Genomic DNA, 27,650 nt, shown 5'->3' with positions numbered 1-27,650 from the left:
AGAAAGTAGTTATTTTCTTGCCCAACCATCCAAGCCTGCCTCTATGTTGTGTATTCCATGTCTGGTTTGTGAGTGACAGGGGTGGCTCCAGGAGACAGGGTGAGTCAGCACAAGGCGCAATAGAACTATCTGCATTTGGAGTATGGGGAGGGGTAGCACCTGGGCCTGAATAGGGATGTGCCTACCTTCCACAATGCTGGCTCAGCCTCCTGTGGTCCGTCTGATCACCCATGCCAACATCGACAAAGGAAAGGAGTCCTGTAAACAAAGTGCTCCAGGACCGCACAGAACTGGTTTGGACTAGGCACAGACCCACTCTGCCTTCAGAGACAAAGGATTTACTAGTATAAATAATGGGGCCCAGACCCCAAGACTTGAAATCACTTCTGGGAATCAAGAAAACCCCTTTGCCAGGGAGAAGAACCAAGGAATCTGAAGGAGGAGACTGCCCCTGTGCTGTGCTGTTGGGGTTGACAAGCAGTGGTTACTTTATTGTCAAGGAAAGGAGAACCAAGTTTCACGACACAACGCCTCGTTCCACACCGCATCTGGGCCAACAGACGCCAGCTTCCACCAACCGGCTCAGTCACTTGCACCGCACCCTGCCAGCACCGCATCGAGCACCTTCTCGCCCTGCACCACATGCCTTGGTCTCACAGACGCCGTCACGACGACATCACCGCATTGAGAAGACACCGCACCCTGCACCGCTTCGATTTTGCAACGCATCCGCGACTGTTGCCACGACCGGCTCGCACACCTGATCCTTCTGCAACAAGTAAAGGTACTGTTGCCGGGTCTGCCCACAATTTTGCTGACCCGTACCAATGCAGTCCACTGGAATTGCTAGACTCTGTTGTTTTCAGCATCGCAGTAGCCCCGGACAGAGCTACAGACTTGTACAAACTTTTATTTTCGCTTATTCCTACAAAGAGCATTATTTGTAATACAGTGTTGTGGATTTTTGTCGTTTTGGTCTTGTGAAAAGCCTAGTAAAGATTTCTTATTTTTCTAAACTGGTGTGGAGTCCATTTGTAGTGTTTTCACTGTTTTACTGTAGATGTTCACACATGCTTTACACTCTCCCTCCGAGATAAGCCTGTCTGCTCGTGCCAAGCTACCAAGGGGGTGAACAGTGGTTATTTAGGAGTGTATCACCCTTATCCTGACTAGAAGCAAGGGACCCTATTTGGACAAAGGTGCAAACCATTGCCAACTAGAGACCCCCATAGGAACACTCCTGCTCCTGTCTGCATTGTTCTGACTCTTCTCCATTTACTCTCCAGTGGTTTGCAGTGGTGTTTCATCAGTCTCATTTCCTCTGTGTACTAACTGGCCTGGTGTCTATATCTTGTTGTATTGTTGTGTTTGAGGGGCACAGGAAGTGAGGTTGGCGTTGATGTTAAACTGTGATGTGCAGCTGATGGTGTTATTGTGGATGATAGTGATTCTTCCTCCGAACTTGTGAAGTCTGTCTTGCCTGGCAATCTTGAAGCCAAGGGGGATGGCTATGGGATGTCTGGTGCAATGCTGGGCCCCACCTCCGAGGCAGCTGATTAGCCATGCATTGCAGAATGCGAATGAAGTCTTGTTCGTCTACTCCTCACCAGGGAGTCTCATCGTACTGGTCTCCTCCTCCTCCAAACTCAACTTGGCCGAGTCCCCACCCACCCACTGAACACTGAGCCAAAAATGCAAGAATCAGTGAAGAAGAAGGTGCCCTCTTTGGTATTACCTTCTCTCAGTACTCCTCTGGTTAACCTGGTAGGGTCCTTTGGGGCCAAAATAGTGTGCTATGCTGATGACGCAGCTCCTCTTCCCATTTACGAAAGACGAGACACCGCTTAAGAGACCTTCAAACCCTGCCTTTCTACAGTCTTTAAGTGAATGCGGTTTAACCAACTCAAATGTAACCATGCCAAGACCCAGATTCTCAGTTTTGTGCACTACTTTTTCATGAAATCACGAGCACACTGGCCTGATGGAACTCCTCCACCAAATGACCCAGTTTAAAGTGTAAAGGGCTTGGGCTTTAGGATGGACAGAACACCGACCTTTCAAACCCAAAGAAATACGGTTATTGGCACCTGCTTTTGTCTGAAGTGAATGTTCCAAAAAATGTACAATTTCTGTCCCTACCTGCTATGACTATAGTTTTCCTTGCCCTTGTAGTCTCCAGATTAGATTATGCCTACATGTTTTATGCAGGACTTCCACAATACTTGCTACAGGAATTTCAGGCTGTTCAGAATGCAGCTGCTCGTCTGGTGCTCCATCCACCCAGCTGAGCATCAATGTCAACCCATTTAGAAAGCTTGCATTGGTTACCTGACAGAAAAAGGATTACATTCAAAACCCTGACTCGTATGCACGAGGCCCTCCACTTGTCTGGCCCTGAATGCCTGTCTTCTAGGGTTCAGTTTTATTCTCCCCTTAGAACTCTAGGGTCATCTTCTGGTCACTGCTCCATAGTTCCTAGGGCTAAGCAAAGTTCCTTGGGTTAAGCAAGCACAAACGGGTCCCTCCTCGGCCTGCAAGATTGAAATAGCTTGCTGGCCGACTTATGTCAAGTAGGTAATAAACCTTCCTTTAAAAAATAGTTTAAGACCTGGCTTTTCTTTAACTGCAACCCGCCTTCTCTTCTCTTACTTGTCATCTAGTGCCAGGACACTCTTGTGCGCTCTTTGAAACTTGATATTCATTTATGCATTCACTTGCCTTCTTAGCCACTACACCAATGCTTTGTGGGATAGGGCAGCAACAATTGTTCCTGACCATCTGAAGGATTATTTTGTAGAGTCTGTTCACGACGGTCTGTACATGTACAGACATATCAGAGCTGGTCTGAATAATGTGGGCTCGAGCGCCAGTGCTATACGGTCCCTGGTAGCCCAGCACCACCTCTGGTTCCCTGCACCATTCTGGATTAGCAAGATGATACTGACCGAAGCTGTTGGGCTTTGTGTTCAAAAACACAAACCGATGGCTGATGGTAAGCCAAGTCCCATGGTTGCTCACCCTGACCCAGAGACTCCAAGAGGAAGGCTATATGGGATGGGCGCTGGTAAGCACAGTGGAGTCCGTTTGAGTGGGTAGTGCAAAGTTCAGTGGAGGAAAGTGGATGGGTAGCTGGCAGTGCAGTGCATAGTGAGTGGGGGACTGTGTACAGTGCACAGCTCATTGGGGGCCTGTGTGAGGGAGGCAGCACACAGCTCAGTGGGGGTTTGTGCTCTTCCAATGCACAGCTCAGTGGAGGAGGTGGTGGTCAAAGCACAGCTCTGCCAGAAGCTTTATACAGTCAATCAATCAATTTGTAGAGCCCACTACTCACCCGTGAGGGTCTCAAGGTGCTAGGGGGAGGGGTGCTGCTACTGCTCGAATAGCCAAGTCTTAAATGGGCTCCTGAAGGTTAGTAGGTCCTGGGTCTGCCGGAGGAGGAGGAGGAGGGTGCTCCAGGTCTTGGCAGCGAGGTGGGAGAATGATCTGCCGCCGGAGGTCGCTCTTCGAATGCGGGGGACGGTATCGAGGTCGGACGAGCGGAGCTGGCGGTTCGGAGTGTAGAAGGTGAGTCGTCTGAGGTATGCTGGTCTGGTGTCGTGGAGTGCCTTGTGTGCGCAGGTGAGGAGCTTGAAGGTGATCCTCTTGTTGACTGAGAGCCAGTGCAGTTCTCTCAGGTGGGTGCGATCTGGCTGTGTCGAGGGATGTCGTGGATCAGGCTGGCCGAGGCGTTCTGTATGCATTGCAGCCGTTACAGGAGTTTGGCTGGGGCTCCTGCGTAGTGGGCGTTTCCGTAGTCCAGCCTGCTGCTGATGAGGGCCTGGGTGCCGGTCTTCTTGTTTCGGTGGGGATCCACCTGTAGACCTTGCGGAGCATACGGAGTGTGTTGAAGCAGGAGGACGAGACGTTGTTGACTTGCTTGGCCTTGGAGAGCGTTGAGTCTAGGATGAACCCCAGGTTGCATGCATGGTCGGTGGGGGTTGGTGCTGCTTCCAGGGAGGTCGGCCACCAGTAGTCGTCCCAGGCTGAGGGGGTGGAGCCGAGGATGAGGACCTCCGTCTTGTCAGAGTTCAGTTTCAGACGGCTGTTCTTTCATTCCTTCGTGTAGGTTGGTTTTTGCAATGAGGGGGGCCTTGGTGAGGTTGTCGATCAGGGTGGTGGAGTTGGTGTCGTTGTTGTTCTCGAAGTGGAAGTTCAGGTCACCGAGGAGGATGTAGTCCATGGAGGCGAGGGCATGCATGCTGACAAAGTTGACAATGGAGTCGCTGAACTGAGGCCGGGGGTCTGTAGATTAGAGTTCCTCTGAGGGTGGTGTTGGGATCAGTGTGGATCTGGAGGTGCAGGTGTTCTGCGGTGCTGAGGCTGTCGTTGGAGTTGGTCGAGACCTTGAGGGTGTTCTTGTGGATGGCAATTCCACCTCTTACTTGTAGCCGTCTGGGATGGCTATGGCGATGTCGGGTGGCGAGGAGCCGTTCATCCAGGTCTCTGTCAGGAAGGCGACGTCCGGGAAGAATCTGAAGAGCAGGCCCCAGAGTTTGACGGCGTGTTTGTGTGCAAAGCGGGTGCTCAGTAGTATGCATCTGACGTGGTTGCGTCTTGTCAAGGTGGGTGGGTTGGCGGCTCGGAGGCTGGTGAAGCTGCAGCTCCGGCAGGAGAAGGGTCCTTTGGTGTGCTACAGGTTGGCCAGGAAGCAGATGTGCGGTCGTCCGGTGTTGAGTGCATGGAGGCATGGAGGGAGTTGGTGGCGTCGAGAGTCGTGGCTTTCACGGGGGACTGGTGCTGGGCGCAGACAAGCTTGCCTTAGTGCGCCTTGGGCACGGCCGCCATATAAGGGGAGGTGGGAGGGAGGAGCGGCTGGGAGGCGGGAGCAGGGCGGCGAATGGGCAAGCAGTGGGGCGGGGAAGCAGCGACGTGAACGGGCAGAGGGCGGAGGAGGCGGAAACAATGGGGCACAGAGACAAGGGCAGCAGTAGGCACAGAAACTAACAATTCACAATAGTGGGGCACAAAGTAAGCAAGGCAACAAAGGGGCACATAAACAAAAAAGTTTCAACAGTGGGGCAAAAAAAATAAGCACGACACCAACTGGGCACGACAACGAAAGAAAAATAAATAGTCACCACAGTGGGGCACAGAAAATAGTCAGGGCAACAACAGGGCACAGGGGACACGGGGGAGGCAGAGCGACACAACAGAGGCAGGGGCCTCAAACTTGAAGCGAGCACAGGGCAGGGACGCACAGGTGGTGCTGTGCGGTGTGGGGGAGCGACCTGTCTGAAAACGGGGTCAAGGGTCGCACAGTGCACATGTTTGTAGTGGGGGGTCTTTGTGTGGGCAGTGCAGAGCTCAGTTGTGGTTTGTGTGTGGACAGTGCAGAGCTCAGTGGTGGTTTGTGTGTGTGTGGGCAGTGCAGAGCTCAGTGGTGGTTTGTGTGTGGGCAGTGCAGAGCTCAGTGGTGGTTTGTGTGTGTGTGGGTAGTGCAGAGCTCAGTGGTGGTTTGTGTGTGTGGGCAGCGTCCCATATTCTAACTGTCATTTCTCTGGTGCTGACAGAACAAGGCGAGAGCAGAGAAGCAGAAAATTGCTACTGAGATTGAAAACCTGCGTGAACTCCTGAGACACACGGAGCAGACACTGCACCAGAGACTGGAGGATATGAAGAAGACCATTACCATGGTAGAAAATGCAAATATCTCTAAACTGTCCAATCAAATCACTTCTCTTGATGCCCTGATAACAGATCTGGAGAAGAAATGCAAGGAGCCAGCGTTGGACCTCTTGAAGGTGAGACACCGCTTGGTGAATACAAGACAATACAGAAGTGCTACATTCATATGGTGTGTGAGGTGTTGAATGTAAGCGGGAGACATGCATGATCAACAATCAGGACTAATTTGCACTGACCTGTATTCTGACAACCCAGCAAAATATACAGACACGTTTAAATAATAACAAATCTTTCTGTTATGACCACCCAACGTAATGTACAAGTTGGTTCAGTATAGCACAGCCCTCTTGTATACTGACACACGACAAGGTATAAAGAATATGGCAGCCCGGCTCCTGTGACCCCATTCAGAATATTATTCTGTTCCGGGTCAGGTGTCCTCTTGTGAATATCAAAGGGTGGTCTGTCATGTGTTCCAATGTAGAATATCAGACTGCACTGTCGTGACCAGATTCAGAATATCAGGCTTTATCGTACTGTGCTGTCTAAAGACCATGTTCAAAATATCGCTGGGGCTCACAGGACCGTGAACTGGCCTGTCCATGGAGAAATGAGAGTGCACATGAGGCAACCCCTCCCCACACCCCAACCGAGTTTCTTATGGGCCTGGCTGCACTCTTCAAAAGACCGATGTTGCTTCACAAGGACCTTCCCTGTCCCTGCACTATTGGGGGCCGCTTCCGGCTGCAGTTGTACTTGTACGCCAATAGGAGATGATGCCGAACCTCCCTGCTCATCCGAGTCAGGCAGAGAGACTGCTTGGATCCAAGCAGGTGCAGTATTTATCTTGTGGTGGTTTGTAAAGAATGGTGCCTACCTGCTCTTGCTTCAGCCCTGGATGGACCCGGGAACTAAGCAATGCTGGACCAGTGAACTGTGGGTTTCTTGTTTGGGAACGAGTCTTGGACCCCAATGCCCTGCCCGGGAGAAGAGGCACTGAGCTCTCTCTTTTGCCCCACCGTATTCTGAGGGAGAGTTGTCTAGTAATCAGGTGATAAAGCCACACCACTGTCCTTACCCCTATAGTGAGCCCAATCCCAGTCCTCCTTTGGCCTTTAGGGAGGCATTCCAGTTTTCTACGCCTCAGCAACTCAGACTTGTTGCTCCCCTAATAAGGGCCTGTGGGGCTCTGTATGCGTTCGCTTCTAAAAGCAACAGCTCCATAAACATGCAGCCAGTAGTCCAGTGTACAGAACCAGTCCACCCAGGTATATTACTGCGACGCCACCTCAAGCACATCCCTTCTCTGCGATGTCGCATAGAGACTTACTGCCAGCAAACCTCACTATAGCTGAGATGCTAGCAAGTAACAAAGAAGGGACCACTACAAAGCTGAGTGACACAATAAATATGGACCTAAATACGTTACAGATAGAGATCACTGCATTAGCCTACAAATTACCAATTTTGACCCCCTCAATGTCAGACCTTTCTGAGAAAACAGTTCTATGTGCTCTGACTTCACATCAGTCCACCAACTCCTAGATGTTATGGATTGCAGAATCGAGAACCTCAATAGTGAACTCTCAACCAGACGGGCTGGATATCGGGTGGCTCAAACTAAAGGTCATGGACCTTGAAGATCGCTTCCAGCAGATAAACATCCACATCTATGGTGTAAAGGAAGTAGCGGAGGGGTTTGACATGACTGCCTTTTCACAGTGCTTTCTGCTTAAGATTCTGGACACCCAATTTGCCGTCACTCAAGAAAAAAAGTGGCCACTCAGACTCTAAGCTCACAGCGCTCCACCTTCTCCCAGGCCAGGGCAATGATGGAATGTCTACTCGGGCACAGCCAAATACGAATAATCCTGCTAGAGGTTAAAAAACACAAATATCCCTTCCTTGATGGCCAACAGATTCCGATTTGTGGCGGACTATTCAAGTGATACGGTGATAAAATGTAAGATTCCTGGTCCTGAGACCGCGGCTCCAGCAGCACAATATGAAAGTGGCCTTCTCTATCGTACTATGATGCTGGAACTATCAATAGTAAGACTTCAGAAAATTATGATGCGGACGACCTCTCGGATTTTCTGGACTCAGAAGCCTTCTCACAAATAAAGACACACCCCCACCAGGGGGTCTACCCACGGGTCTCGGGGTAGCGAACGTTGCTTGGACAATATAGCAGAAAACAACATGCCCCAAATATCACACCACACCATAGGAAATCAGGCAGAGCAACCTTAAGAAAGCGATAGAAGCCTTGTTGCGTGACAGAGACAAGTCATGCTCTCCCTTAAAAGACAGGAAATGTGATGTCACAAAGAATTTGGTAGAATGATTTTGACTGCCCACTTCATCCAAGGGTTCTATGTGTGAAATGCAGTAACATATGTTTTGCAGCGTGAATCTTTCTGGTTTCACTATGCTGTGCATATTCCGCGGTCTTGTGGTTGGGTCCGGATTCGTAGCCTTTTTTTTTTTTTTTTTTTTGTCGCCCAGGTGGGCGTCGGCGTCACCCTTTCCTGGGTGTATTTCCGGTGACGTCGGCATGCTTCCTGCGGAAGCTCCCACCCTTGGGCGCCATCTTCAGATTCTTTTTTCCGCGGTCGGGTCTGGATCGTTCCATTTTTGGAGAAAGTACTAGGAAAAGATTGAAATTCGAGAAGATATCGAGAGAAGAAGACTACGAAAGACTTCGCCGAACACTGCCCGGCGAAAAGAAGGAGAAATCATCGAGGACTTCGACGATCGTCGACGTTCGCGCGGCCAGGGAGGCCTAAACACTCGATGATGGACAACACGCCTTTCAAGTTCTGCCCTAACTGCCACCACAAGTTCGTGCAGAAAGACCAACACCCGGTTTGCAACCTTTGTTTACCGGTAGAACACAGAAGCGAGGACTGCAACGCCTGCTCCGTCTTCGCCCCGAACACCCTTCGTGTGAGGAAGAGCCAGAGGGTAGCGCATGCCACCCTCCGAGGAAAAGCCCCGACGCCATTGCTGTACGAGCTGGGGATGTCCTCGGAGGAAGAGGACAACGCTGCCGCCGAAGACGACAGCTACACAGTCGTCAAGACCAATTACACGAAGACATCTGATAAGGTAGGAGACTCGTCGTTCCCCAAGAGCACGAGAGACCCCGAGTCTCGAAAAAACGAGGGCAAGACCCCGAAAGCGCCGACGCAGAGACACCTGGCGTCCGCGGCTACCCACAGGCCCAGCGGATCCTCTGAGAAGGAGTCCCTGCTGCCGAGAGCTGTTGAGCAGCAGAAGTCGTCGAAGATCGTCCCCGAGAAGGACCGATCGACTTCGACGTCGAGGGAGAAAGACCCTAAAGCCTCGACGCCGTTCAGGGACCCGAAACATAGTTCGACGTCCAAGTCCTCGACGCCGAAACTCTCGCAGTCGAGCCAGGCGCCGAAGAGAGTGGCCGAACAATCCGGCGCGGACAACGCGGGCGAGATGGAAAAGAAAAAACGGCGACTAGAAGCCGAAATGGAGAACATCTTGCAGCGGAAAAAGGATTTCGACGCCAAGATGAGAGCCTTCACGATTCCCCACAAGACCAAGCCACCCATGCAGGAAATGGTCGAGGAGGAAGAGGAACAGGTCGAGGAACATGAGCCTGGCACCGAAATGGTCGACGACCAGGAAGAGGACGAAAATCCCTACGAGGCTTACAGCTATGAGGAGGAAGAGGACAGCAGGTTGGACGCCGAGTCGGCCACCTCTGACCCGCAGGAGGAGGATTACTTGGATGTCGACACCGAAAGCCCAGAAGAGGCGGTCGACACATACCCCTCGAGGCCATCGCCGCCAGACGACATCGGAGCTTACAACTCGGTGATAAGGTCGGCGGCAACAGCCTTCACGCTCAAACTCGACGAGGAGAAGCAGAAAGCGGACTTTCTCCTCAAGACATTGCTCCCCACGCAAACAAGGAGCCAGTTTCTACCTATGCTCGACAGCGTCTTGGCACAGGGGATGGAAGCATTCAGGGAGCCCGCAACATGCAAGGCAGTCACTCCCAGAACCGAAAAAAAGTACAAACATTCATCAAAGGACCCAGCCTACATCCGAGGCGTGGTCTCAGCTGACTCGATCATCACAGCCACAGCAAGGAAGAGGGCTAACATGGCCACCACTTCTGGACCTCCCCCTGATAAGGAGAGCAAAAGAATGGACTTAGTGGGCAGAAGGATCGAACGGAATGCCGCGACCCAATGGCGCATGGCTAATTCCAATGCCCTCATAAACAGGCACATGTACCAGATCATGGAGGAGCTAGGGAAACTGGTGAAAGACCTACCCCAGGAGGCCAGGCAGAAGGCCGAGAAACATGTGGAAGACGGGAAGAATGCGGCAAATTGTTGCCTCAAGACGGCCCTGGATGGTGCAGACACCTCCAGCAGGCTCATGATGATGGGTGTCACGGAAAGAAGACACGCATGGCTCAGAATCTCGGGCTTTAAGCCTGAAGTGCAACACAGCATCTTGAACACTCCGTTCAACGGCGAGACGCTATTCGGAGCAACAGTTGACGACAAACTCAGTCAACTAAAGAAAGACAATGAAACTGCGCAATCCATGGGAGCCTTGCAGTTCAGAGGCAGCAAAAGGGGCACCCAGTCACGGAGGCCCGGCGGAAGAGGTGGAAACCAGCCAGGTACTTCACACCAGGCTTTCCAACAGACACACCAGGCTGACTCGCAGGCGCAACAGAGTCAACAGAAGCAGTCCTGGCAGTACCAGTCAAGGGGCCAGTCCTTTCGAGGGAGAGGAAATGGACGAGGACAGCATAAAAGAGGGCGCCAGCAGCCCACCTCTAAATGACTTCAGAGACACCCGTGTGCCCGCCAACAGAAAGGTTCCCAGGGGGCAGCACGTACAAAGGGGCAGGACACAATGGACAACTACCACCACGTAACACTGGTGGGTGGAAGATTAAGACTCTATCTCCAGGAATGGAGAGAGATCACATCAGACAAATGGATTCTAAACATCATCCAATACGGGTACTGCTTAGAATTGGAAGGGAGACCAACAAGCAGGAGACCAAAGCGAAAGAAACTAACAAACGATCAGCTGCAGCGGCTTCAGGAAGAAGCGAGAGTCGCTCTTCGCTTTGGCCGGAGTGGTCGCTCCCAGTGTCCCTGGTGACAATTGGTATCGTTGGGCAGCGCTTATTGTCAATATTGCCTCATTATTATTGCCTGCAGCTCTGCCTGGTTGCCGCTTTGCTTTTAATGCACTTTTGATTTACCATCGTTACTTTAACTGTGTTTGCGCATTTCCCCCAAGCGCTCTGCTGTGCTCCCCCCTCCGCTGCCATTTTGTTTGTTGTTGTCGTCTTGTGTAGCCCGCCCCGCCTCCCAGCTGAGCCGCCCTCCCACAGACTACAAACAGCGCTCCCTTACCTGGAAGCGCTGTGACTCGCTCTTCGCTTTGGCCGGAGTGGTCGCTCCCAGTGTCCCTGGTGACAATTGGTATCGTTGGGCAGCGCTTATTGTCAATATTGCCTCATTATTATTGCCTGCAGCTCTGCCTGGTTGCCGCTTTGCTTTTAATGCACTTTTGATTTACCATCGTTACTTTAACTGTGTTTGCGCGTTTTCCCCAAGCGCTCTGCTGTGCTCCCCCCCTCCGCTGCCATTTTGTTTGTTGTTGTCGTCTTGTGTAGCCCGCCCCGCCTCCCAGCTGAGCCGCCCTCGCCCCTCCCCCTCCACTATCCATATATGACAGGAGTTCCCGCGCGCAGCGTTTACGCGCAGCGACCGCGCCCAATCCGCGCCGAAGGTGCGCCAAAGGTAAGCCCGTCTACACCCGTCCGCGCCTGGACCGCGCCCAGCGCCAGACCCCCTGGCCCTCGCATTGCCCAGCCCTCCCGCATTACCTACGATGCCACCACCCTCCTAGCCCTTAACCCCGGCCGCTCCCCCCAACTGCGTCCAAGCCGCTCCTGGACACACCCATGGACCTTTCTCATGCTACTCCTGCAAATTCATCGGCACCGACAACAACTCCGCTACGATCACACCACAGATTCCCGACCCCAACCACCTACAATGCATCTTGCTCAACACCCGATCGGTCCACAGGCACGCCATTGACCTATGGAATCTACTAGACACCATCTCTCCGGACGTCGCCTTCCTAACAGAAACATGGATGAACGCCTCTTCCGCCCCAGACATCACCATTGCCATCCCAGAAGATTATAAGATCATACGCAAGGACGTACCGGCCACACAGGAGGAGGAATCGCTATCGTCCATAAGAAATCCATCCACATCTCAACAAGCTCTGGCGTCAATCTCGCCAACTCTGAACACCTTCACTTCCAGATCCACATCGACCCCAAGACCACACTCAGAGGCACCCTCCTTTACAGGCCACCAGGACCCCGCGCACAATTTAGCGAGGACATCACGGACTTCATCACTCCACACGCGCTCCCCTCCAAAGATTACATCCTTCTGGGAGACCTCAATTTTCACCTTGAAAAGAACAACGACCACAACTCCACCACCCTTTTGGACAACCTCGCCAACCTCGGACTTAAACAACTGGTCACTTCCCCCACCCACTTCGCAGGTCACACTCTCGACCCTATCTTCACCTCCAGCAATCATGTCTCCTTCAGCCACACTACGGCTCTCCTTTGGACTGACCACAGCTGCGTTCACTTTACCTACAACAAGCCCAAACCCAACAACCACCCACAACCAACTCTGCAAAGAAACTGGAACAAAATCACCATCGACCAGATCTCCTCATCGCTTCTTCTAAACCCCCCAGCCTACTCCTCAAACCCCGACCAAGCCGCCACCAACCTCACCCTATGGTTATCCAACAGCGCCGACATCCTAGCACCACTGAAAAAACGACAAAGCAAACTTGGCAGCAAGAAGGCCTCTTGGTTCAACGATGATCTTAAGAAATCCAAGAAACTCTGCCGCTCCCTTGAGAAGGCCTGGAAAAAAGACCCATCCACCAGCACCAAGGACGCCTTCAAAAACGCCACCCGCATACACCACCAACTGATCCGAAAGGCCAAGAAAACCGCCTTCAAGGACCGACTAGATAACAACGCCCACAACAGCAAGGAAATTTTCAACATCGTCAAGGAATTTACCAATCCCTCGGCCAACTCTAACGACATCACCCCCTCTCAAGCCCTCTGCGACTCCCTAGCTTCATTCTTCCACAACAAAATTGCAGACATCCACAACAGCTTCGACAACCAACCCGGAGACCAACCCACCCAACCATCTGCTGGACCTTCACCCCCCTCGAACATCCTTAATGACTGGAACCCAATCTCCACTGAGGACACCATCCGCCTGATGAACTCCATCCACTCAGGATCCCCCACAGACCCATGCCCTCACCACATCTTTAACAAAGCTAACTCCATCATAGCACCGCACCTCCGAGACGTCATCAACTGCTCCCTCGACTCCGCAACCTTCCCGGAAAGCTGGAAACATGCTGAACTCAGCGCCCTCCTGAAGAAACCCACAGCTGACCCCACCGAACTCAAAAATTACCACCCCATCTCGCTCCTTCCATTCCCGGCCAAAGTCATCGAGAAAGCTGTCAACAACCAGCTCGCCGCCTTCCTCGAAGCCAACAAATCCCTCGACTCCTCACAGTCCGGCTTCCGAGCAAAACACAGCACTGAGACCGCCCTCATCGCAGCAACAGACGACATTCGTACTCTACTGGACAATGGAGACACAGTCGCCCTCATCCTCCTCGACCTCTCCGCAGCCTTCGACACAGTCTGCCATAGCACCCTTCTACAGCGCCTCAGAAACATCGGAATCCAAGGAAAAGCACTAGAATGGATCACCTCGTTCCTCACCGGAAGAACCCAGAGAGTCCGCCTTCCACCATTCAAGTCAGTGGCCACTGAAGTCATCTGCGGCGTACCACAAGGATCTTCACTCAGCCCCACCCTTTTCAACGTATACATGAGCCCCCTCGCGGCCATCGCCCGACAGCACAACCTCAACATCATCGCCTACGCGGATGACACTCAACTGATCCTATCACTCACCAATGACCCTAGCACCGCCAAAACTAACCTACATGAAGGAATAAAAGAAGTAGCCGAATGGATGAAACACAGCCGTCTGAAACTGAACTCAGATAAAACAGAAGTCCTCATCTTAGGTACCTCCCCCTCGGCTTGGGACGACTCTTGGTGGCCAGAAGCCCTTGGAAAAGCACCCATCCCGACAGACCACGCACGGAACCTGGGCGTCATCCTGGATTCCTCACTTTCAATGAACAGACAAGTCAACGCTGTCTCCTCATCCTGCTTCAACATTCTTCGCATGCTCAAAAAAACATTTCGTTGGATCCCCACCGAAACTAGGAAAACGGTCACCCACGCTCTGGTCACGAGCCGACTGGACTATGGAAACACCCTCTACGCCGGTACTTCCGCTAAACTCCAGAAAAAACTCCAACGAATCCAAAACGCCTCAGCCAGGCTCATATTAGACATCCCGTGTAAAGAACATATCTCTGGTCACCTGAAAAACCTCCACTGGCTTCCCGTCAATAAGAGGATCACTTTCCGGCTCCTAACCCACGCACACAAAGCACTCTACGAAATCGGACCAGAATGCCTCAACACACGACTGTCCTTCTACACCCCCTCCCGCCAGCTACGATCATCCAACCAAGCCCTTGCCACTGTACCTCGCATCAACAAAACCACCATGGGAGGTAGATCCTTCTCCTACCTGGCAGCTAAAACCTGGAACTCACTTCCCACTTACCTTCGCCTTACCCAGAACCACCTAGCATTCAGAAAGCAACTTAAAACGTGGATATTTGACAAGTAATTCCCCACCCCTCCTCAAGCGCCTTGAGACCCTCTGGGTATGTAGTGTGCTATATAAATTCTCTGACTTGACTTGACTTCAAAAGGAGGCCATAGAACGGGTTCCCTTCAAAGAAAGAAACAAGGGAATATACTCAACGTATTTCCTCGTGCCAAAGGTCGACGAGACAATGAGACCCATTCTGGACCTCAGGTTCCTGAACACATTCATAAGAACACAAAAATTCAAAATGACCTCTCTGCAGGAGGTGCTACCGCAGTTGCAGATTGGGGACTTCATGGTCACAATAGACCTCAAGGACGCCTACCTGCACATAACAATGAACGTAACGCACAAACATATGCTCAGGTTCACGGTCGGAGACAGCGTCTACCAATTCACAACACTAGCCTTCGGTCTAAAATCAGCACCGAGGGTCTTCACGAAGTGCCTCGCGGCAGTCGCAGCGCACCTACGAAGAAGGGGGATACACGTATATCCTTACCTGGACGACTGGCTAGTGAAAGCAGGCTCGTACCAGAAATGCAAGAAGGACGCACATACAGTGACGAGAACGCTGATAAACCTGAGGTTTTCCATCCATTGGAAAAAATCCTCAATGGAGCCGGAACAAGTGAAGATCTTCTTGGGGGCACAGATCAACACCTTGCAGAGTGTTCCCCAGCAACAAGAGAGCAGGGGCCCTGGTGAGGGAAACTCGCCTCTACCGGAAGGGACAAGCTCGGACAGTGAGGACTGCGAGCAAGATCTTGGGGATTATGGCATCATGCATCCACCTGGTACCAAACGTACGACTGCACATGAGACCGATCCAAGAGTGGCTCCAGGAACAATGGTCACAAGCTTCAGGGAGTTGGGAGAATCTAGTGGTTGTGACGCACGCAGTGCAGAAGGAAATGACATGGTGGACCATGGAGAACATAGCAAAGGGAAAGCCTCTTACACCCCCAACACCAACAGTGACCATCACCACAGACGCATCCCTGATGGGATGGGGCGCTCACATGGAAGAGCTCAAAGTCAGGGGTCTGTGGACACCAGCAGATGCGTCGAAGCACATCAATTATCTGGAATTGAAAACAATCTTCCTTGCATTGAAAGCCTTCCAAACAAGACTGTACAAGCAGAGGGTGTTGCTGCAGACAGACAACACCACAGCGATGTTCTACATCAACAAGCAGGGTGGAACACAGTCAACAACGCTTTCGACACTGGCGCAGGAGATATGGAGATGGGCCATCCCCCTCAGGATAGACCTACTGGCCATACACCTACCAGGGAAGGAGAACATTCAGGCAGACTGGCTAAGCAGACAGACATCGACATCCCACGAGTGGGAGCTCAATGCCCAGGAGACGATGTGGTTGTTCAACAAGTGGGGAACGCCATCAGTGGACCTGTTTGCAACACGCCAGAATGCCAAATGCCGAAGCTTCGCATCCAGACAACCCGAAGAAGGGTCCCTTGGGAATGCCCTATGGATAGATTGGTCCGGGACATTTGCTTACGCTTTTCCCCCGATACCACTGATACACAGGGTACTGAGCAAGTGCAGAGCGAGCAACATGACCCTGATGCTGGTCGCACCACAGTGGGCCAGACAGACATGGTACTCGCAGATCATGGAGATGGCACAGAGTCCACCCCACAGATTCGGCAGAAGAAAAGACCTGCTCTCCATGCACAACGGAGAGGTACTGCACCTAGAGCCAGAGAACCTGAGCCTGGTGGCGTGGCTCCTGAGGACATAGAATTCGCACACTTGAGACTGCCTGAGAGCACCCTCAGGGTCCTTCGGGAGGCATGAAGGCCCAGCACACGGAAGTGCTACGGGGCAAAGTGGAAGAGATTCACAATATGGTGCAGGAAGGAAAGACTTCACAATAAAATGAAGAAGGACTCCACAGTGCTAAAATACCTCACGCACTTACTGGAGAAAAAAACTCAGCTCGTCCTCCTTAAGAGTCCACTTGGTAGCGATAGTCGCCTATACAAGGGGTGAGATGGGCAGGAGCTTCTTCACGTCACAGGTTATGAAGAGATTCCTGGAAGGAGCGAAGAGGGTCGCACCACCCAAGCGGTTGCCACCACCGGCATGGAACTTGAACATAATCCTGACGGAACTCATGAAGGAGCCCTTTGAACCGCTCCACAAGGCCTCACTAGAGATGCTGACCATGAAGACAGCTTTCTTGGTTGCAATAACGTCCCTACGACGAGTGAGCGAGCTTCAGGCGCTAACTCTGCAGGAACCATACATACAAATACACAATGACAGGGTTGTGATGAGGACTGACCAACACTTCATGCCAAAGGTGGTGTCCAGATTCCATAAGAACCAGTCCATACAGATTCCGAGTTTTTTCCAAAAACCAACAAATAGCGCAGAGCGAGCCCTTCACACTCTAGACGCCAGAAGGGCGGTCATGCACTATATCGAGAGGACAAAAGGACATAGGAAGACAAAGCAGTTCTTCGTGTAATTCGCCAACAGTTTCTTGGGTAAGGCTGTAACAAAGAACACTATTGCACGATGGATCGCGCAAACAATCCAACTCTGCCACAAGCGGGCAGGACAAGAACTAGCAGAGGGACCACGTGCCCACTCCACTAGGAAAAGGGGTGCGACAATAGCCTTCCTGGCTAATACACCCATACAAGACATATGCCTGGCGGCAACATGGGCTTCAGTGCACACATTCACGAAGCACTACTGAGTTGATGTTCAAATGAACAAAGAAGCACAAGTTGGACAAAAGGTGCTCCAGCACATATTCAAGAACCAAAGCTCATCTTCTACCCAGCCGCCACAGAGATGAGAAACCGCTACAAAATCTATGCACAGCATAGTGAATCCAGAAAGATTCACGCTGCAAAACGAATAGTTTCTTACCTGTCGGTGTAGTTTTGCAGCTTGATGATCTTTCTGGATTCACTAGCGAACCCACCCACCTCCGCCAGAAAGATGAGGCTGGAGAGAGAAAGAGGTGGTCAAAAATAAATCAATAAATAAATAAAATGAATTACTTTTTATACAAAGCGGTTAAAAGAAGTTTCACCTACATAGAATATTGCCATCACTTCGGAAACGAAAGAAACACGGAAAAAGAACCCGAAGATGGCGCCCAAGGGTGGGAGCTTCCGCAGGAAGCATGCCGACGTCACCGGAAATACACCCAGGAAAGGGTGACGCCGACGCCCACCTGGGCGACAAAAAAAACAACAACAAAAACAAAGAAAAGACTACGAATCCGGACCCAACCACAAGACCGCGGAATATGCACAGCATAGTGAATCCAGAAAGATCATCAAGCTGCAAAACTACACCGACAGGTAAGAAACTATTCGTTTATTGTGGGATCACTGTGTGTATTAATATATATACTTTTAAAAAAAAATTTTATTGAATTTTACAATAATTTTTTTAAAATATTTTATAAATTTTACAAGAAACAAGGAGAACTAAACAATTTGTTATGGAAGGAAATAGAAAAACTGGGAAAACAAGCACTGGCGTTGCCAATAGGTTTCACATTTGGAAAGTTGGAGCTATTGGTTTTGTAAATTACATTTTATATTTATATATTGTTATTGACAATGCCAATAACGATATATAAATATAAAATGTCATTTACAAAACCAATAGCTCCAACTTTCCAAATGCGAAACCTATTGGCAAGGCAGTGCTAGTTTTGCTTAAGGCCTTTTTGGATTCCAACAGAAATCTAAGTGGCTCAGAGACTGGCGAAGAAGTCAAGACTGCCCCTCGCCTGCACCACAGGCTGGGCAGGAGCTCCCGGGAGGGGGTGTGGTGCGTGTCAGGGCCTTCCTGTAGGGGAGGGGCCGAGGGGAGTGGTGGTTCTAGTGTGTAAAGCGTACTCCAAGGCCCCGCCCGTGAAATGTCAATAATATAATTATGTACCTGCTTTCTGGGGCCGCCCCGATGATCAAACCTGAGCCAGTGATGTTTGACTGGTTGTTGATTAGCATCTCAAACGGGAATGCGCTATAGCGCTTTGATCGAGAGTACATGATTCCCCTCTCTGGTGAGCTCATACGGGACTGCCTGTTATTCTTTGGTTGACCTTGACTGGATGAAGGGGTGGGATGGCCGTGCCTGGATTTGAACCCGGGACTTTCATATCATCACAATGAACGATTTTGGTTCTAGCCTCAAGAGTCAATGCTTAGAATGTCAGCGTTATGCGTGTAGAGCGACCGTCCTCAATTAAGATTTTGTCACAAACCCACTCTTAATTTTGCCACGCACCTTGTCGCACATTTCACTACATAACAAGCAAACAGATGAGGTGCTGCCCGCTGTGGTTAAAAGTTCCTGCGTTAAGCTCCAGCGGCATGTGGTGATGCAGTCGGCCACTGCCGCACATTTCAAATACTGTTCCATTGGACTTGATGGCAAGGTAAACGTTCCTAGAGAACAGACTGCATTACAAGTCCTTTAGTAACCGTAATCAGGAGTCCCGCAGTCCCGCATCTGCGAGAGGGTGGGGTTACACCCGAGGTGCCTGGGGGCTTCACTGGGCGGGCATGCGTAGAATCCAATATGTTAACAGAGTACGACTGTGCCAGGGGAAGCGTGTGCAACCCCTAGCTCTAGTGAGAAACAGATGCAAACATAGATAGAAATGAGGAAGTTGCAGTACTATTTCTGTGTGGGTGGGAGTGCATAGGCAGTTTAAGAGAGATTACTAACTGCAAACTGATACGTATTGCCACCCGTATCAAATCCGGATCCCCTGATGACTGCTGCCCCCCGTCCATACTCCGGGACATCTGCCACTCCCTACCCGATTGCATCCTCCCCCTGCTAAACTCCTCTCTTTCTTCCGGTACGGTGCCCGGCTCCTTCAAGGAGGCCGTACTGGTGCCCCTCTTGAAGAAGCCGGGGGCCGATCCCACGGTTCCAGCGAATTACCGTCCTATCTCTCTTTTACCTTTCTTCTCTAAAATCCTGGAGGCCCACGTCACTACCTGTCTCTCACAGTTTATCGAGAGTTCCAACTTTCTCGAGGCCAACCAGGCCGGCTTCAGACCCGGCCACTCTACGGAGACAGTGATCTTGGCCGTGCTGGATGCCTTGAGAGACGGGGTTGACAAGGGTACCCCCCAGGCCCTGGTATTATTAGATCTGTCGGCCGCCTTCGACACGGTGGATCATAACATCCTTTTCCGCCGTGTCGAGCAGGCTGGCATCCAGGGCCTGGCGCTGGCCTGGGTCAAATCCTTCCTGGCCGGCAGGTCTCAGACCCTCAGTCTGGGCACTTTCAGGGCTCCAAGGGAGCACTCACCATGCGGGGTCCCCCAGGGCTCTTCTCTATCCCCTCTTCTTTTCAATCTCTATCTTCGCCCCCTTCTTCTTTCTCTGAGGCAGTGGGACGTCACCGTGTTTAATTACGCGGACGACCTGCAACTCATCTTTCCTCTTACCTCCTCTTCTGCTATCCTCAATTTCCAGGCAGTCATGTCCCACATTCTCCAGTGGATGGGCCACAACCAGTTAAAATTGAACCCCGGCAAGACGGAGCTCCTCCTTCCCGGTAGGAGCGCCACCTCCTGGGGGCCACAATTTTGGCCGGCGGAACTTGGTCCCCCTCCCACCCCCGCGACCTCGGTGAAGAGTCTAGGGGTCACAATTGACTCCGGCTTATCCCTTGGGCCACAGGTAGGGACAGTGGTCTCGTCCTGTATTTACCAGCTACGCAGGATCAGGAAAGTGGCATCCCTCTTTACACCTGATGCCCTCCTGCAGGTCATCATGGCCCTTGTCCTCTCCCGCTTAGATTTCTCCAATGCGATTTATCACGGTTTGCCCAAAACATCGGTGGCCAGACTGCAAGTGATTCAAAATCAAGCGGCGAGATTGGCCCTAGGGATCCCGAAGTGGCAATCCGCCAGGCCCCTTCTTGCCAAACTCCACTGGCTCCCGGTCACCGCAAGGGCGGCTTTCAAGGTCGGCTGCCTTACTTTTAAATCGTTGACCGGGCCTTGTCCCGCCTTTGTGAAATCCCTTATTAGACCCTATTGCCCATCCCGGAATCTGAGATCCACTCATCTTCACCTCTTGACTGTCCCCCCCTACAAGCTTTGCAGATCTGGAGGCCGGAGATTTGCACACCTGGCCCCCAAACTTTGGAACTCTTTCCCTCTGTCTCTCAAAACTTCTAACTCTCTGATACTTTTTCGCAAGTCCTTAAAAACTTGGCTTTTCCCTCAATCCGGTTAGTCCCTCTATCCTCTCTCTGTCCAACCAGCGCCAGGAAACCCATGGTGTCAGTGCGCTCTATAAGCACCCCTAAATAGAAATAGAAATAGAAATAGAAATTGTAGCAATAGGAGTTTACATTGTCAAGCTGCGGGCGGGGGAGAGCTCCTGGCAAATGGCCTGGCAATGCTGGCAAATGGCCGGAGGGAAGCCGGATGGGTGCGGGAGAGCCTGGTGGGGGGGCGGGAATGCGTATGAGGGGAGGAGAAGTGTGGCAGGCGGATTAGGGAGATGCGTGGAGGGAAGCCGGATGGGGGCGGGAGAGCCTGGTGGGGGGGCGGGAATGCGTATGAGGGGAGGAGAAGTGTGGCAGGCGGATTAGGGAGATGCGTGGAGGGAAGACGGATGGGGGCGGGAGAGCCTGGTGGGGGGGGCGGGAATGTAAGCGAGGGGAGAAGTGTGGCAGGCGGATTAGGGAGATGCGCGTGCTTGTGTGGTCACGTGACCCGCTTTTGTGGTCACGTGACTCACATGCACTGTGAAAAAACCGCAGTGGTTTGACGAGTCGATGGAGCACTTGAATTCTCGCCTATTACATTCGCAAGCGAATGATAATAGGCGAAACCTAAAAAGGGGGGGTGTGCACCAATTATAAAGGGTTACAGTTAGGTTAAGAAAAGAAAAACATCCTTTTTACTTTAAATCTGTTACATTGTGCATATCAGTGTATATCAACATAGACACAGCCGTTTACTGATTTTGCTTCAACAGTTATAATGGTGGCCCCTATATATTGTGGCCCATCTCCATTTCAGCAACTTCCCTCCCATACCATGATGGCCTCCATTTAGCGCACTGTCCGATTGGTGTGCATTAGTCCTGCCCTTTGTTTTCGCCTTCTACTTCCCCTCTCTCGCTAAGCCAAGTGGCAAAGGGTTCCCATATGTCCTTAACCCGGGATCTACATGGCATGAGTTCCCAAAATTGTGAAAATTGGTTCTTACATTACACAATGTCCTTCACCCATGCTCGGATCGTTGGGGCGTGGGCTTTTCCCAGTGGATTGCCACCTGTCTTTTTGCCATAAGTAGCAATAGCTCTGTAAGTTTCCTCACTGCCTTCGGAGAATTATGCACATGACCTAGTAGCACTTCAAGTGGGGATCTCGGTATTGATTGATCTGACATGTTCTCTGTGTGTGTGAATGCTGTGTTCCAGAATGCTGCAATGGAGCGACACTCCCAAGCGTGGTGCGTGAAGGTGACCTGGAGGGTTCCACACCTCCAACATCTTGTGTCAGGTGGAGTCCCATGCGGTGTAGCTGCGTTGGTGTGCGGTACAAACAATGTAGATATTTAAAGTGTATGAGCCTTAAGCGGTAGTGTGGGGATAATTGCTCTAGTTGATTACAGCAGAATGCCCACTGCTTATCAGTGATGGTTATACCCATGTCTGCTTCCCATGCTATACAGGACTGTGGTATAGCTGTTGGGGTTTCCCTTTGTGTAGTGGTGTAGAGGCGTGTAATTAGTTTGCTAGCGGATGTTACTGTGATATGTTCCTGCGCCGGCAGTGTCTGGAGCACTATTGGAAACGTGTCATATCTGGCCCTGCATGCCGCTCTCATCTGGTAATACAGAAGCATGTCTAATGCTGATCGTTGTGGTGTATTGCACATTTGCCGTAATACGAGGAAGGTGCCCTCCACTGTATCTATTTCGTGGTTTGAACGTTTACATTTTTGATAAATAACTGTGTGCAGGGGCAGGGGAAACCACTTTGTCGTGTTTCATTGCAACATGCCGTTGAAATGGTATTGGGTGTTTCCAGAAGTGCAGGTATTGCGCCTGAGCGCAGTATCCATATAATTAAAAATCTGGTGCCCCCAATCCTCCCTGTAAAACAGCAATGTGAAGACATCTCCAGATATACGGGGCTGTTTCCCGGCCCATACCAGTTAAAGGACATTGGATCTAAGACGCCGGAAGAAATGCGTCGTTACTGACATTGTTATGTTTACAAACAGATGTAGTAATTTGGGGAGGATAATCCTTTTTGTTATGGTGACGAAGCCAACCAGTGAGAGTGGTAGGTAGGCATGAGCGAATTTTGCGGATCTCGCGTTCGCGAATTTTGCGGATTTGCGGATTCGCAATCCGCAAAATCCGCGAATTCCCGCGAATTTGCGGATTTTTTTTTTTTGTGTTCGCCCGTGTTTCTGCCAGTTCGCGAGGGTTTTGTACACTTTCGCAAATTGCGAACTTACCTGTCGGGTCGCAAGTTTCGCGAACTTGTTGTTTCTACGTGTCCAGCCTGTTTGGGACACTTTTCTTCATCACTGCCACTCTCTGTCACCACTGCCACTCTCTGACTACTCATGCCACCCTCTGGCCCACCCATGCCACCCTCTGTTTCATCACCACACCCTCTGGTTGTCCAGTGTACATTATTTTCGGCAAAGCAAAGCACACCTTCCCTGCCTCAAGTGACCTGAATTAATTTGGGGCTGATTAATGTGTCACAGAATATTTTTTTAGCTGGCACCTGCTTCCTTAGTGCGCCCTGATTAGTGATCTTTTGCACTTGCTAAGTGCTTTCATTGTTGCAAAATTAGTTACAACACCTGCCCTGCCCCAACTGACAATAATGAATTAGGGGCTGATTAATGGATTTTAACTTCCAGCCTGGCTCCTGCTTGTCTCCCTTAGCTGTAATTCAGGACCTTTGTGGCATATGTGTAACTATTCTGAGGTTCAGAGCAGGGTCACATAATAGTTTCAACTGGCAACTGAACTCTGGAGGGGCCCCTCAGGAAGCACTACAGGAAATGGCTACTAATGATGAGCCTGAACTTTTGAACCTGGTAAGTAGTTACTTTCAGTTTTGCTAAAATTGTATTTCTGCAATTTTGCACTTATTCGCGGGGCGCGAACTCACGCGAACTCACGCGAACAGTGCGAGCAGTGCGAGCAAAATCCGCTGCTCGCGGATTTGCGGATTTTGCGGGAGATTCGCAAATTTCGCGGATTGCGGATTTCCCGAAAATCCGCAAAATCCGCGAGCGGAACGGATTTTCCGCCCATGCCTAGTGGTAGGCGATTCCATCTTTATATTTTTCCGTCTAACCAGTCCATAACCTTCCTGTAGTTTGCTGTCCATATCTCCTGCACATCCCTACTAATCCAAATCCCCAAATATCTAGTCGGTTCGTTACCCATTTTATTGGATGTTTAGTATCAAATGGGGTGGTGCTGTCAGTTAAAGGCATTATTGTGGATTTAGCCCAGTTAATCCGTACCCGGGTCAGGCCTCCATATCAAACCAATTTTCTTGTCACCGGTGCCAAGTTCACCTTCGGGTCTATCAAGTAAATGGTCATGTCATCCGTGTACATGGATACGAGTAGCCCCCTAGAGGTAAACCCAATACTACGTTGCCTGTGATGTTGTCTCAGTCGAGCTGCTAATGGTTCTGTGGCTATCGCAAAGAGTAAGGGCGAAAGTGGGCAGCCCTGACGCGTTCCTTGTGTGATGTTGATTGGTTCAGATGTATGCCCATTCACTTTGGCTCTTGCAGTTAGCATGGTATATTGTTGTATAGCGTTTTAGGACCTAAGTGAAATTTTCCTGATTCATACCCTTATACAGATATAATTCACATAATTCATATAATTCACATTACCCTTATATAGGCATAGAAATCATAGCCATATTTAGACATAGCCCATGCAGTCCAAATACAGGCATGGACACTTCCACTAGTTCCAAAAAGCCAGAACGATTTCTTGGAAAACTCGGCTTTAGCAGTCAGGGACATCCCCTTATTTGAATATTGATTTGTCCTAGAAATCATGGAGTTTATAAAGAAAGGATTGACAGCAGGTATGTTTAAAATATTACGGAAAATATTACGGAAGCAGGGAATGAAAAGTACAGGAAGGCAGAGGTTGGCAACGGGAATTTTGGAAAGTATAGGTAGGATTAAGAGGAGGGTTGCGCTTGCAGAGAATGTAATGAACGCTAGTGGAAAAGTGGTAGGAGGGAGTGGTTACGAGAAGGAGTATTGGAGCATAAAAACTGATGAAAGGAAGGCTTTTGCACCTACATCGTGGAGTTAGTGGGGATGATTTGAAGGGATGTGACGGTCATGGGGAAATTAAAAGTAAACACTGATTAGGTGTCACATGAGAAGAATTTTTTAGTTGGACAGTGGAATTAATGTGAACAATTGAGATGATGCGCATAGATTTTGTGAGCATTTTTAAACAACAAATTGTGTACGTAATAAGAGGATGTTATACTAACACATATGCATATTGTAATTTTCAGTTACCCCTGACGAAGAGCCAGATTGGCTTGAAATGCTATGGTGTGAATAAACTGCTTTTTATGAACCCAGCTTTAGTACGTGTTTTTGAAGGAGGTTCGGAAGGCCCATCTTTAACACAAGAAACCTTGGAAATTGCTTTTTCCTTACATGTGGATTACGACTGTGTACATTTTAATTTGGGACACCTTGACAAACCTGCCTTGCTGTTTGGATTGCCCTTTGCCTCCTTTGTGGGCTCTTAGCTGCTGCTGGGGTAAAACAGGGGCTGAGGGCTGCGAGCAAGAGGGCTGGGACTACATTTCCCAGGAGTCCCAGTAACCCCGCCCGTTCCACCTGGGCTGCTCTCCCTCCCCGCCCCGCCCCCAACGACCGGGTGATCAAATACCGGCCTGCCCTGCACTTCGTGGGACACCTTGACAAACCTGCCTTGCTGTTTGGATTGCCCTTTGCCTCCTTTGTGGGCTGTTAGCTGCTGCTGGGGTAAAACAGGGGCTGAGGGCTGCGAGCAAGAGGGCTGGGACTACATTTCCCAGGAGTCCCAGTAACCCCGCCCGTTCCACCTGGGCTGCTCTCCCTCCCCGCCCCGCCCCCAACGTCCGGGTGATCAAATACCGGCCTGCCCTGCACTTCGTGGGACACCTTGACAAACCTGCCTTGCTGTTTGGATTGCCCGTGGACTCCTTGCATCTCCACCAAAGCCTCGCGGAACCCGCTGCGCGGCTCCCGCTTCGCAGAGGGGCGCTCTCCTTTGTGGGCTGTTAGCTGCTGCTGGGGTAAAACAGGGGCTGAGGGCTGCGAGCAAGAGGGCTGGGACTACATTTCCCAGGAGTCCCAGTAACCCCGCCCGTTCCACCTGGGCTGCTCTCCCTCCCCGCCCCGCCCCCGACAACCCGTCCATCACCATAACAGCCATAAAATAACGTGTGAATACCGCTGCGCGGGAGCGCGCGGGAGCTCGCCGGGAGAAGCCCGGGACAAGGGCAGGCCCTCTAAGGCCCTCGTAGGCCAGAGGAGGCCGGGCTGGGCCACCTCCCTAACATCTGCTGCCCAGTGGCCCCTGACCTGCTTCGTCGGATATGACGACAGAGGAGGATACCCCTGGAAAAAAAGGTAGATTACGCAATGGGTCATTGGAGAACTATTTTCAGAAGAAGAGTGAGGGCGAAAAGGACTCTATTCTAGCAGAGCGTAGGGCAGAGCGACGTCGCTCTGTTGAGAGCATGAAGCATAGACCCCTCACGGATAGCTTCTTGCTTGTTATGACCCGGGAAGGAGGTTCAGTAGACTTGAGTGAGGACAATGCTAGTCTAGAAGGCGTCCCACTATTGTTCCGTGATTTTGTATCCACACCTTGTCTGCCTGTGGATAATATCACAATAGTTTCTCCTACCCCTAGTACCAGTCGCTTTAGGGCCACACCTAAACCTAGGAAACAGAAACTTAAGCCTCTACCCGCGGCTCAGATTCATCGCCCACCACCTAGTAAAAAAAGGAGAAAACTTAGGGAGGCCCCAGGTAAAGCAAAAACCCCGCATACTGAGTTTGGTAAAAGGGCAAAAACCCCAATTTCAATTGAGATTACCCCAGCAGAGGTTCGGGATTCTACACCAGCAGTAGTACCATCATTGATTTGTACTTTACCTGAAGTAGCCATGCAGGTGGTGGCTTCTGACAGTAATATTAGAGATACAGCAGCTGATACTTTACCTCCCCCCACATTGATAGGAAACTTGGAGTTTTTGTTGAGATCTCTCCTTGTACCAATCAATGAGTCTATCAAAAAGGTGGAAATCAGACTTACCATATTGGAAGCAGCTATAACTAGTATGGCCACTCTGTCAAAAACCCAGGGGAGTGGGGTGGTGCATCCTGCACCCCCGATAAGGCCCCCCCCCTACCTCTGTCCAAAAGAACCCACCTGCCCCAGCTCAGTCGGCCAAGCAAACTATTCAGCCCCAGGGTAGAGCTGACCTTCCCTCCGAAAACCCACTGCCTCCTAAACATGTAAAGACACCAGTAGTTGAATCGGGTGGCGCCTCAAATAAATCTATTCCTAAGGTCCCGGCAAGCAACAACCAGGATGTACAAGGGGAAACTAGTAATAATAGAATACCACGCAAAAAGGTGCCACAAGTGGAGATTCCCCCTGAAGCAGTGCCCTTTGTGGTGGTCCTAACAGGGGTCCCTCAGCTAGCAGAAATTAAGAAGGAGGGATATGTTGACCTTAAGAATAAAATTATTCATTGGTTAAGGACGTATAGGCCGATAGCGGCCAACATAGATGGAGATATAGTCCATGTTAGACGGATTAACTGGCTGGGGAGTAGAACTAAAAATATGGAGGGGATCTAGTGGTGGTCAATTTTAGAGACCCTCGGGCCGTTGATTATATCCTAAATTGGCCACCAGGAAACGGGGGAACTTGCATCATTCCTCTGGCCCTAACATACTTCTATCCTAGGCCAGAGGACACCCCATTTAGATATCCAAATAAACCTCATTCTTATAGACCACCCCTTACTTTGCCCTACAATAACAATTATACCCATTTTGGGCAACACTTTTCC

General features: G+C 50.8%; 1 protein-coding gene across 2 annotated transcripts in view; it reads left to right on the top strand.

Moving 5' to 3' along the window:
* LOC147724977 (E3 ubiquitin-protein ligase TRIM39-like) overlaps positions 1-27,650 on the top strand; it is a 170,350-nt gene that overhangs the window by 8,678 nt on the left and 134,022 nt on the right. Inside the window, exon 3 of one of the 2 annotated variants that reach the window (XM_086966456.1) lies at positions 5,550-5,780. In XM_086966456.1, the coding sequence (XP_086822582.1) occupies positions 5,550-5,780 (231 nt within the window). Of the gene's footprint in view, positions 1-5,549; positions 5,796-27,650 lie in introns of both variants that reach the window. The other variant, XM_086966457.1, reaches the window with a different exon arrangement.

The sequence above is a fragment of the Lissotriton vulgaris genome, chromosome 4_1 (assembly GCF_964263255.1).
Source record: "Lissotriton vulgaris chromosome 4_1, aLisVul1.2, whole genome shotgun sequence".
Taxonomy (NCBI): Eukaryota; Metazoa; Chordata; class Amphibia; order Caudata; family Salamandridae; genus Lissotriton; species Lissotriton vulgaris.
Note: the sequence above shows the minus strand (reverse complement) of the source record. Positions and strands in the feature narration are given on the sequence as shown.